This window comes from Lemur catta, chromosome 14 (assembly GCF_020740605.2).
Source record: "Lemur catta isolate mLemCat1 chromosome 14, mLemCat1.pri, whole genome shotgun sequence".
In the NCBI taxonomy this organism is placed as follows: domain Eukaryota; kingdom Metazoa; phylum Chordata; class Mammalia; order Primates; family Lemuridae; genus Lemur; species Lemur catta.
Window position 1 is genome coordinate 62684118 of NC_059141.1, and position 12831 is coordinate 62696948.

The 12831-nt window shown below is 47.7% G+C and overlaps 1 protein-coding gene across 2 annotated transcripts in view; it reads right to left on the minus strand.

The window, feature by feature from the left end:
* TSPAN14 (tetraspanin 14) overlaps positions 1-12831 on the minus strand; it is a 56951-nt gene that overhangs the window by 25629 nt on the left and 18491 nt on the right. For both annotated transcript variants that reach the window (XM_045567824.1, XM_045567823.1), the window contains one exon: positions 2659-2756. In XM_045567824.1, coding sequence (XP_045423780.1) covers positions 2659-2739 — 81 coding nt within the window. In that variant the 5' untranslated portion in view covers positions 2740-2756. The remainder of the gene's footprint in view (positions 1-2658; positions 2757-12831) is intronic.

Below are 12831 nucleotides of genomic sequence, written 5' to 3' on the forward strand. Positions count from 1 at the left end.
TCACCTAGTTCAGGAGAGAGTCCAGACTGGCACATCAGTGCCCACAGCCAGCCAGCACCCTCCCGCCACGCCACGAGCTTCCCAGAGGAGCCGTGTACCCCAGCTCTCGGGTCTGACTCCACCCTACCAGCTCCTGTGCATATGAAGAAGACTGCTAATCACGCCAGGAACCCAGCAGGGAGGGTCCAGCAGGCACCTGGCCTCCCACTCCCACTTCCCAACCACGCTCTCTCATGCCTCATCTTTCTGACTGTTCTGTCTGTTCCTTCCTGTTCTGCCCCCGTGCACACTAACTGAAAAATGATTAACTCTCGACTCACACCATCAGCAGTTCTGCAAAACCCCAATAAGACTGCAGCGCCCTTCAACCACCAAGCAGGCTTTCTACCATGCTGGATTCATGAACTCTGATATTGGAATTTGGTGCTGTGAATGTGTTATTGGGCAAGTTACTAGAGCTCCCCAAGAGCAAAGAATCTGTCCAGAAAAGCCTCTGAAGACACGGAGATCACCAGGGCCCTCTGCCACAGCAGCAGTTGGCAGAGTTTTCCTCTAGCTGCAAAAATCAAGACGAGAGTCAGAGGTTGAAGCACAAAGCCAAGCCAAGCAAGCACACCCGTGGGGACAGCTGGGTGTACAAGTGTCCAGAGTGTCAGGCTGCTTGCCTAGCCCAGCTGACACCTGGCTGGGTGCGGGGGCTGAGAATGCAGGGAGAGGCCAGAAGGCTCTCTTTCACATAGGCAGCAACGCTGGTCTGAGAAGCCACACATCACAAGGATGGGAACGGCTCTCACATTAGGAGGGACCCACAGGAGCCACATCAAATGTCCAGCAATGCCCCATTTCAGGGACAATGACAAGGTTATTGGTAAAATGTTGTCTCAGCACAGAAAAAGACCTGGGGTGAAAGGTCATGCTGTCGAATCCCACCTTATTTTTCTAGGACAGAAAACCCCCAAACACATTGGCATAAATCACCAGGAGATGATGCTGTAAAATCAAGGCTGAAAAGCTGAGAAGTTTTAGTATGTCTGCCTTGTTTAAAGACTTCCAGTCGAAATGGGAAATGCCAAATCGGCAGAAGCAAAACGTGGCACCATGGCCCCTCATTCTGCCCCTCCTTATCCATCTGCCCTCCTTATCCCCTAATAAACTATGCTTGCTTAATGGTTTTAAAAGCCTCTATGCACATCATGTCCCTGGCCCTCCTACACAGAATCAATGCCTGCCTCTCCCTGGACCAAGCCCACCAGCAATACACACATGCCATGAGATCTCTCTCTCTCTTAACCCTCAACCAGCTCCAGCCAGTGCCCAATTTTTCTGCTCCTCCTTAAGGCAAGCAAGAGTCCTTGAAAAAACTGTCAGGAGTCACCATTTCACTTCTTTACTCCCCGTTGGCTCCTCGGCCAACTCCTGTTGGGTTTCCATCCCCCACCCCCACACAGAGCACACAGCGGCTCTAGTCAAGGTCCCCAACTACTCCCCCTTGTCCAAGCCACTGCCAATGATCTGTCCTCATGTACTTCACCTCGTTTTGGCACAGCTGACACAACTCAAGAGCTCCCGTTTTCCTTTTACCTCAGACCACTCACTCCCAGCCAACCTGGGAGTGGGCTTTCCTCCTCAACCCAATCTCTAACATCCTGGGGCTTAATGTTCAGACCTCTCCTCTTCTCAGTCAACAGGCTCATCTCTGAAGCTCTCATAGGTCTACCCCTTCCTCTGATGGTGACAAAGACTTCCACCTCCAGGACAGTCACTGACAAAGGAAACTGACATCTCCATGAGGCTAAGAGACAACTCAAACTTACCCTTCTACCCCTAAATCCCATCTCAGAATGTGGTACCAGCATCCCCTCACTCTGCAGTCACTCCAACACCAGATTACATCATCAAACTTACAACCTTCCAAGAGTTATCTAAAGAAGCAGAAAATAATTCCAGCTACTCATTAAGACCCGCACAAACCTTTATGACCTGGTCCTGAGTACCTCTGTTCTCACCTGTGTCCCCTCTCCCCACTCAGTTCCAGCCACATGGCCTTCTTTTTGTCCTTTGCACATGCCAAGCTCATTCCTGCTTCAGGGTCTTTGCAAGTGCTATCCTCCCTGCCTGAAGCTTTCTGCCCCAGACCCCCACTTGGCTGCCTCTTCATTAGTACTCAGGTCTCAGCCCAGTAGTCAGCTCCTCAGAATCCTTCCCTGGCCACACTAGCTAGCCAAGCAGCTTCTCCCTCCCTGCTCTCTGCTGCTCAGTAGGCCAACACCACTCTTGGTTAAACATCAACACCAGGAGGACAGGTCTTTATTGCCCTGGTCCACAGTTACTTCCCAGAACCTGGAGCAGGGCCTGGCCCACAGTCAAACGCACACAAAGTACCTGGCTCTGACAGCTCACTGGGCCACCCCTGGGGCAGACATGAGGGGAGACAGACAAGCATCTGGGCCAGAGCCCCAAGCCTTCCTGACTCCCAGGGCTGGCCGGCCTTCCCCATCACAGTGCTGCCGCTGGTTCTCTGAGGACAGGGCTCAGCGACCCTGCCCACCACCTATCCCAGAGCCTCACACGAGGGCCCACAAATCAAAAGGATGTGAAGAATCGTGATGACTGAATGGAGGACTACACAAGGGAGTGTGGCCACTCTCATCCACTTACCCAGAAGACGATGTTGTAGCTGAAAAGGAGGTACTTGTACCAGCAGCTGACCTTGGCGTTAGAGTATCTATAATAGTGCATCTTCTGAGAAGCAGAATCTGCGGAGAGACGTGGGACTGGTGAGGTAGCAAGTTCAGTTTTAAAACATCTCCCCAGAACCTGCTCACATGCAGGTTCCAGAAAGCTCCAGATAATCCCCCTCATGCCCCTTTACCAGTCCAACCACAGGTCTACTACCAAGGCCAACAATAGGTAAGGTGAAGCTCAGGTTAACTCAACTTTCCAAAAAACAAACAAGAATAAGAGGTGCATTTTTGAAAGAAGGGAGAAAGAAGCTTTTTTAAATGTCTTCTAAGTACCAAGAATTCTGCCTGGAACCTTCCCATGCATCACCTCTCAATTAAGGATTGATTTTTCCACATCATGGTTGATGAAACAGGAGTTCGGAAAGGTCATGTGACTTGCCCAAGGACAATGACAGAGCCCAGGATCTGAACCAAGGACAAGGGATTCTGCAGTCCACATTCTTTCCACCCATCAGAGCCAATGGAAGAACTGGGGGACCAACCACAAAGAGCCACATTTGGGACTAAGGGATGAACGGGCAGGCAGGTTTGGACACAATCTGACTGTGCCCAGTAGAGAAGTAAGGCTCCGTATTTGTTCATCTAACATTTTCTGAGACAACCTCCCAAGCTCAGCCCTCACAAAGGTGGGGAAGGCCACAGCAGCCAGCATTCCTCCCAACCTGTGCCTGCTTTTCTCCTACTTCCCCCCACCCCCACTTCTACCACCATGGCCTTGGCTGTGGCCTCCTGGGCTGTAATGAGGCTTGGACTACTGGACCCATGTGGGAGCAACCCCGTGAAGTGCACAGAGTGAAGGGTGGGGCCCCTGTTTTTTATCTGTGTCCATCTCCCAAAGCCCCTCAGAGAGCCTGACAAAAGGGGGGTGCCATTAAAGGGGAATTCTGAGGGCCTGGTCCACCTGTACTACTTTCTGTCTTGAACCCCAGTGGCAGTCCAGGTGGACTGCTAAATCCTCCACTGTCCCCTGTCCCCAACACAGTGGCTGAGCGGTGTGGAAGGAGGGGTGCCTGGGGGGGAGCTCCCACACCAACCCCTGCTCACCTCCCACTTCCCAGGGTGAGGAGAGGGGCCAAGCGTAACAGCGCCTGAGGCAAGAACAGGGCCACCCTGGCAGTGAGGAGATGACCCACCCACAACCACCAGTGAGAAACCAGCTTCTGCAGTCTTCCTGCGGAGTGGCTACTTGCAAAACCCCTTCCTTTGAGGCAGCCTTGGTTGGCAGCCTGGCTGCTGGTTAATAATGTTCTGAGAAAGTGGTGCCAAGAAGGGACATGAAAACCACATTCCTCTGGAAATGGACCCTGTGACTGCTCCATCCTGCCCATAGTACGGAACAGACAGGCACAGCCTGGGCAACACCATTCACTCGCACAGCTCCTTCCTTCCCAGAGGGCTGGGGGTGCCTAGCCTGACCTCAAAAACCAGCCAGGGAGGGGACAGCCACCTCCTCCTTACTGTCCCACCAACAACAGAGCACTTCCACAAAATCCCCCCCCAGGAATGAGTGTGAACACAACTACCTGTTGCCCAAGGACTCTCCACACCACCAGGGCTACACAGGGAGGCTACAGGGGGAAGAGAACAGGTGGTCTTTCAGGAACAGACACAGGCGCCTGCCTTCAGCAACATGACCGCACCCTGCATGACCCCTGCCCTCTCAGGGCCTGAACATCCTCAACTAAAATGGGGATCTCAATGATCAGTCCCCAACATCACTGGCATGAGGGGCCCAGCTGGCAGCATCAGCATCCCTTATTCTAAATACAGATTTCGGCCCCACTCCTAAGGCTCTGATAAGGAGGTCTGGGTTGGGGCCCTGAATCTGCATTTTGACAAGTTCCCGAGGTGATTCTGACATGCCTCCATACCCATGCCCCGTGGACCACGTATCAGCTTGGGCACCAAGGGCTGCGGCAGTCCCTCTGGGGATCCTGCAAAGGTAGGAGGGCCCTGTTTTCTGCGGTCCAGCACACAGACTGCGGTGGGGGGGTGGCGCCTTGTAGGCGACTAACTAAAGGTAGCTGACATTCACCTGTTTGTGTTTCACAGATTCCAGAGCCCCAGAGCACTGGTTTGGGTTTTTTTTTTTTTTTTTTTTAATTGGTTTGTTGGCTTGTTTTGTGGTGGGGAGAAGTCACGCTACAAATGGCTAGATTCATGAAGGTAGGGGGAAAATTTTTTTTAACCTAAAATTCAACAAAGTTTATCACAGAGAATAGCCAATGTGGCTGGAAATGCCCTGTGTGGCAGGAAAATGTTCTGAGGCAGAAAATCTGTTCCTTTTTACTGAGACAATCCTGCTCCTCAGAATGCCAAATGCACACTCCTTCCTCATGGTTCCTGGAGAAGCCGGGAAGGCAGAGCCCCCCATGTAGCTGGACCTGAGACCCGACAGGGCTGGTCAGGCCGTCACCCAAACGGGCAGGAGTCCTAGAGGGAGCTCCCTTGAACTCCTGTAACCCAACCCATGGGAAAAATCTCTCCCAGAAGCTCTGGGGCAGTAAACAAAGAACTCCTCCCTTTCTCCTTGATGGAAGGTCCACAAAGAAACCAGCTAATCTCCTTTCCACAGTGCTGGTGAGTCATCCCTGCTTCCCTGCCCAAGGCCTTTGAAACAAGATCCTCCTGTGGTGACTGTGACTCTCAATCTGAAGATCCCAGGTCTCCTTCAGCTCTAGCCCATTACGTGTGCAGAAACATGGAAAGGCCACAGGGAACGTCACAGGGATGCAGACAGCAGGGAGACCAGTGCTCTGGAGTGGGCACTTGACTTCCCTCACCATCTGCTTCACCCTGTCCCCCCTACAAAGACACACAACCAATCAGGAAACAATTCTGCTTTCACAGACCAAACCACACCCACGAGAGAGCATCAACTGCCATGACTTTGACTCCAAGCCCTCACTGCCTGGTAACCTCAACACTCAGAACTACACCAGCCAGGTCCACAGCTCATCACCCATGACACGGTGTGCCACACTCAGACACCATATCCCCACACGCCTGCCATTACAACCCAGAGCATGTGCATCGGCATTGTGCCATTTTTGTCCAACCCACGATAACCCCATGAGGTGGAAGGATGGGGATGTCCCAATGACACTTATTTCCCCAGCTCTAAACCACAGAAGAGGAAACTGTTGCAAGGAAACATTTTAGTCTTTCTTTACCCCCTCCCTGCGCCCTGCCACCCCCCTAACCTAAGGACAGGGAGGAAAGGCAGCTTCTTGCCCTTGTGCGCTGTTCTGTTGGGCAGTGGGTCAGGTCCTGACCCTGAGAGTGGCCGACAGATCCAGGTCTCCACACAGAGCATCCCAAAGTCCAGGCTGAAGGAGGTCACGGAACGACCTGTCTGGACCCCAGCCTAAGCCACACGCTCCCCCAGGATGCGATGGCCGTCGGTCTGTGGAGGAATAAAGCCAGTGCCGAGCTCCTGAGGTGTGGCTTGGGGGCTTCAGATCCTCAAGTGAAGGAAGGAGGATTGAGCACTCCTGAGCCACCAACTGAGGTGTTACCGCATTTACAAATAACTCCAATAAGGCTGCTAAAGGCAGTAGTGCTGAAAGTGACCCAAAATGACTCCCAAGTGACCACAGTCCCAGTCATCTCACCTTATTTGCTAAACCAAGTCATACCGGAGGAAGGCAGAACTTAACCCTCTATCAACTGGTGCGTTCAATTAACACCAATATCATTTACCTTAAAACACACACACACACACACACACAGAGGCAAGACTAAGAATCTTAGTTTCCTAAAAGTAGATTAGTAAACTTTCTATAAATACTAAGTACCACCCCAGGATAGACAAATCTCCAAAAGCTATTTTGTGTGCATAGAAACAGTTATCAATACCACAAACGGTCCTAACTCTAAGAACTTATTAATACAAAATAGAGCATTTATGTGGCAAATAGAGACAAATGTTTGCCAAAACATCAACTTCTCAAAACAGGGGCAAAGGTAGAATTATATAAGTGTTGAGATAACTGGGTAGCAATCGGAGGGGAATTAAATAATAAGCAAATATCAAATATCTAAAGGGCATAGTATGTGAGCACACACATACAAACGCACCCACACACTCACACCCCCAGAGAACTGAGTATTTCAGGTCCATGTTAATCTCCATTTTTGAGGCAACAGGAAAAAACAATTCAAAGTACAAGATTACCAATCTAGAACAGATAAAATTTGTCTAAAAATGCCCATTTGATTAAAATAAAAAAGGAAACACATATATTATCTGCAGCTGCAAAAATTATGACAAGGAGTAAATATCTACTACATATAAAGATTCATACTTAACAACAGACTCCTGTTTTAGAAAAATGGACAAAGGACATTATACACAAATGGAAGGATAACATAATAGAAACAAATTAGAAATATATTCAATGTCAACTGGAAATAAAACTTTAAGACAATTCAAAGATGCTATCTTACACTTTGAATTTAACAAAATCACCACCACTATTGTGGCAAGCACATTCATACCTTGTAGCTGGCAGCAGGCAGAACTGTTACTACCCTTTTGTGAGCAATATGGTTACAAACATTCAACACCAAAAATAACTGGTCATACCCTTAACCCAATAAACTCATGACTAAGAATTTGCCTCAAGAAAAAGAATATGCATTAAGTATGAAATACGAACATCATGGTTTGCAATTATGGAACAATTTGTAGTATGTGCTTAAAAACCAAAGTGAAATATAAGAGCATGAAAGCAGTTGCATAAGGTGATGGACTTGATAGTGATTTTCCAAAATGGTTTCCATTGTCACACTTAACCATTACCATCTTTGTAGTATAAATGTAAACGGAGGCCACTGCTGGTTGGGGGGGAGCCTGCCTAGGATACTGGCTTGAGTGTGATGGTCTCACTCACCCCCATCATCATCAACATGACTCCTCTGCTTCAGTGTTACATTAACCTGTAACATTCCTCCCCCTGCCCTTTTTAAAATTAAAACAGTAGCACACGGTCAACTGTAAAACACATGAACAATTCAGAAGTGTGAAAAGTGAATTAGCAATGTTTAATTAACCATTAAACAGTGGTTTTCAAATCGTTTGACCACGGCTCACAGCAAGACATACATTTAACAAAAATCAATCCAGTGTGCACACAGTCACATGCACAACTGAAATACATTTCAGGAAACAATATTTCCCCTTATCGCATGCCATGCATTCCAGACTTGTTTTTGTTTTAATTTTTTTTTCCAAAATTATACCTGTACATAATCTAAGAATCATCTATTGTAAAAACTGTATACAGAAAAACAGCATAACCTAGTCCCCAGGCCAGGGGACACTTCCAACTTCTAGCTGATTCTTAATCTTCGCACCCAAATATCTATTAGAAGTTTCTGTATATGTTTATATCACCATTCCCTGGTTTCTCAGCTTTAGGCATTACTTATCCACTTCCGACCCTGGAAGATGAGAACTTCATGCTTTACACCCCCTCTCCTGCCCCTGCCTCCACCCACAAATCATCTCTCATACTTGTCCTTTCCTCTCTCTCCACTATCTAAATAAACTATCGCGCTGGCTGGAGTAATTTTCAGAGTTGACATTATGACCACGTGAGCCATCAGAGTGAGCAATGTAACCCATGATTACTTTTCTTTTCCTGTACAACTTTTTATTCTCCCTGGAGTCAATAATTCTTATTTCCCTGTGTGCTTAATTTTCTATGAATTTGGCCGGGTGCAGCAGCTCACACCTGTAATCCTAACACTCTGGGAGGCCAAGGCAGGAGGATCCCTTGAGCTCCAGACTTCGAGACCAGCCTGAGCAAGAATGAGACCCCATCTCTACTAAAATAGAAAAATTAGCCAGGTGTTGTGGCATGCAGCTGTAGTCCCAGCTACTCGGGAGGCTGAGGCAGGAGGAACTCTTCGGCCCAAGAATTTGAGGTTGCTGTGAACTAGGCTGACGCCATGGCACTCTACTCAGGGCAACAGAGTGAGACTCTGCCAAAAAAAAAAAAAAAAAAAATTCTACGAATTTATCAATATTTAACCCTAAATTCAATGCCAGTTGTCTCAATCTCTCAATAAGTTCTTTCACATCAGATGTTCTATTTCTATTTCTTCTTCCAAAAGAAATCCCTCTTGCAGCCTTCTGAGCTCCTTCAGTCTCAACAGGTGCACAGAATTCCCTTCACGCCTTCTGTTATACAACCTAGAGATCTGGTGTTTGCTCAGTTCTGTGGAGAAATTCTTCAGTGCCACAGGCAAGTTTTTCAGACCTAGGATGTCTGAAAACATCTTTATTCTACCTGCACTCCTGAATGAGTTTAGCTGTGGGTAGAATTCTAGGGTGGGAATTAATTTCACTGAGAAGGAGGAAAGCATCACTCCACCATTTCCTATACTCTTGTGTACTGAGAAGCCAGAAACCACTCCAACTCCTGATCTTTGTATTAATATGTGACCTGTTTCTTTCTCTGTATAAACTTCTAGGATCACCCCTTTCACCCCAGCATAGTGAGATTTCAGGGTACAGGTCTGGGTCTACCTTCATCCACTTGGGTCTACGTTCAGTGGGCCCTTCAAATACAGAAGCCAATATTCCTTCTATTCTAGAAACTTTTTCCTCAATGATTCTGCATTCTTCTCTGCTCTCCCTTTCTGCAGCTCATATTCATGGATGTGGGAGTCGGGGCTGATACCTTAATTTTCTTACCTTTTCTGCCCTATTATCCATCTCTTCATCTTTTTGCTCTATTTTCTGGAAGACTTTTCAACTTTATTGTCTGATAATGCTACTATTTTTGCTGTGACTCTGTTTTTTATTTTTTTTAATAATTTTGTTTCCTAATTGTTCCTTTCTTATAGTATCCTGTTCTTATTTCATGCATACAATATTTCTCATCTCTGAGGAAATGTCTAATCTTTTTCAAAATATTCTTTTCTCCAAATAGACTTTCTTTCAAGTTGCTTTTTACTCATTTGTTTTGCTTTCTCTCAAGTTAGGCTCTTTCTTTAGCTACCTAGTAATCCTTGGTAAACCTCATGAGTAAGAGTGAATGACTAAGGACCTAACCAGAAGCTCTGAGTCCTAGGGCAGGTAAGTTTCTGTCTAGGGTGATTGGGCTGGGCCATTTGCTGGGAAATCCCTGTTGTCAGCATCCTTTCTTTTTTCCCTCTTAAGCTAGTTAGGTTTCCCAATCTGTAAGGGCCTGGCTGTCTGTGTTCTAGAAGTAGAATGGGGTTAGAAGACTGGAGAATGGAAGTGGTCTCAATATTAAGCCTCAAGAATACCTGGAGTCTCCTAGGCCCTTGTTTCTTCCTTCTGCAGTTTTTCTTTCTCCAATCCAGCCAAAGTGGGAGATGCAGTCACCCAGCATCATGGAGGAAGGAAAGGCATCTAGGGATATAACTACATCAATTGCTTCCAGCTATTCTTATATTTAGCCACCTCTGATGCCCACCTTCCCCACACCCCAAATAATCTGGTACCATCAATTCCTACATTTTAAACTGGGTCACTCCATCCAGCTAGTCCTAGCTTGCAAAATTTTTCCTGATATTGTTTTCTTTCCCATTCTCCTCATCCTCATGGATTGATTTTTTTTAATTCCCTTTATCTTAAATTATGTGGGGTTTAGAAGAACATAAAATTAGGTATGTCTGCTCAATCCACCATTTCTACCCAGAAGACCTCTAGGAAGATTTCAAAATATTTTCAGTTGCCACCCTCTTATTTAGCAAAGTAAAAAAAAAATTAGGAAGCATAATCTACCACATAAAACAAAGAGCAAAAGAAACTTTGCACATGTAATTAAGGTTACTAATCAGCTGATCTTAAAAATAGGGACATTATCTGAGTGGGTCCAATATAAATTTACATGAGCCCTTAGAAAAAGAGCTTTCTCCCAGCTGAGGGCAGAAGAGGAAGTTAGAGAGATTCCAAGCATGAGAAGGATTTGATGCACTGTTGCTGGATCTGAGATACAGGGGCCACGTGCAAGGACCAGAGAGAGGCTTGAAGAGTTAAGGGTAGCCCCAGCTGACAGTCAGCAATGACTCAGTCCTACAGCAGCAACAAACTGAATTCTGCCAACAACCCGAATGAGCTCGGAAGTGGATTCCTCCCCAGAGCCTCCAGCAAGGAACACAGCCCTGCTGACACCTCGATTTGGGCCTGGTGAGGGCCTAAGCAGAGAACCAGTTGAGCTATGCTGTGCTTAGACCTCTGAACTACAGAAACTGTTAGATAATAAATTCAGTTGGCCCTCCACATCTGCAGCTGTGTATCCAACAGAATCGAAACAGCCAACTGTGAACCGAAAATATTTACAAATTAAAAATGACAAAACAATAAAAAATACAGTACAACTATTTATATAGCATTTACATTGTATTATAAGTAATCTAGAGAGGATTTAAAGTATATGGAGGAAGTGCCATTTTATATAAGGGACTTGAGCATCTGTGGATTTGGGCATGGGAGGAGGGGTTGTCCTGGGATCAATCTCCCAAGGATGCCAAGGAATGACTGTATCTGCCGGGGAGATACGAGGGGAGGACGACACGAACTCAGAATAAAGAGTGAACCTTTAAATTAAAACTTTGAGGTGTACAGAAAAGCTTATTACCTCTCCCATTTCCAGATAAACTCTGTCAAAACATCATCACCACCAACTGGCACTCCCCCAAGAACCAACTGTTCATGAGCCTCAGATCCAGATTAAACTCTGGGCAGTGCTTGGCTGCCCCATACCTACACGCCCTCCCACGGGGTCTCCTCTACCTCCAGTTCTTTACCACATCCCTATTCTGAAGAGGAGACCTCCTCTGCACAGGAGACCTAAGGGAAGGAAGCCAGAGAACAGTGGAGAAAAGTGGGAAGCGTACTGGGAAGGCCAGGCCCAAACGGCACTGCCAGACCTTGCCACAGAGGCAACACAAGCTCCCCACGCTTCACATGAGTGATGTCCTCTGGAGTAAGTGTTTATCACCCTCCTATGAGATAATTACACACCTCACAACCCCTCCAACACTACACTCTTGGTGCCTCCAGGTCTGTATCTTTCCACACAATCCTTATTCCCAAGTACCAGGCATAAATACAAGACTATGGGCCAAGGAGCCCTGGAATCCCTCAGGTACCCCAGTTGCAGTGTGGCCACCAACTGGGCTCCCCAAGGGCACCTCCACCCACCCAGGCACCCACGTCACCTACTCAGGAGCTATCCTCTCCCACCAAGGGCCACAGGTCACTTTATTACCTCACAGGGAAGGGTTGAAGGTCTCTTACCTGGTTCTCTACCTTCAACTCCACCCCTCCTCTTGCCTCTCTTTTCCTCCTAGGAGGCAAATGACCTCAATGACAACACCTTCCACCCATATCCTGAGCTACAACCCCCTCTCCCAATTATCCTTGCTATCTCCTTCCCTCCTCATTCTCCAAAGCCAGCCATTCACCAAGATTCTACCCTTCTAGCTTCAAGTCTCCTGGAACTGGCACCTGAGCTGATCGCAGGCCCATTCCACCGGAGTCAGCCACATTCCCAAGGAGGCTGGAGCCCCTGCTGAGCCTCCAAGTAGCACACCTAGGGTCAGAACCCACTGAGTGCTGGGGAACATTCACAAGCCAAAGGAACAGGTAGGCCCGAAGGGAGAAGTCTAGGAGGGGGTAGGTGAGTATGGGAAGGGACTGGGCTCTACTAGGAGAGAGTTGCTAAGGCAGGCCAGAGCAGGCTGCCTCACTGCCCACAGGAATCTCACAGAGGACACATGTTGTGTCTCAGCCCCCAAAGCACTGCCACCCTGAGAGTAGAAGCAAGGGCTCAGCTCTGACTCATCTCTCAGGGTCAGAAGTGTCTATGTTCTTCCCTACCCCATTCCCCAGTTACCCAACACCCCAACACCCCTTACCCAGGGTCCACCGGGAAACAGTGCAAAATCAGACATGGTAGCACGGCCACTCACTGGGATCAAGAAGTTTGAGTTTGACTCTTTACCATGGGAAGACACTATAAAGCAGTACGGGGTTTAGGGTGGGCCACCCTCCATCACAGGGTGACAGACACTGCTGAGGCACACAGGTGTGGAAGGTGGGGGG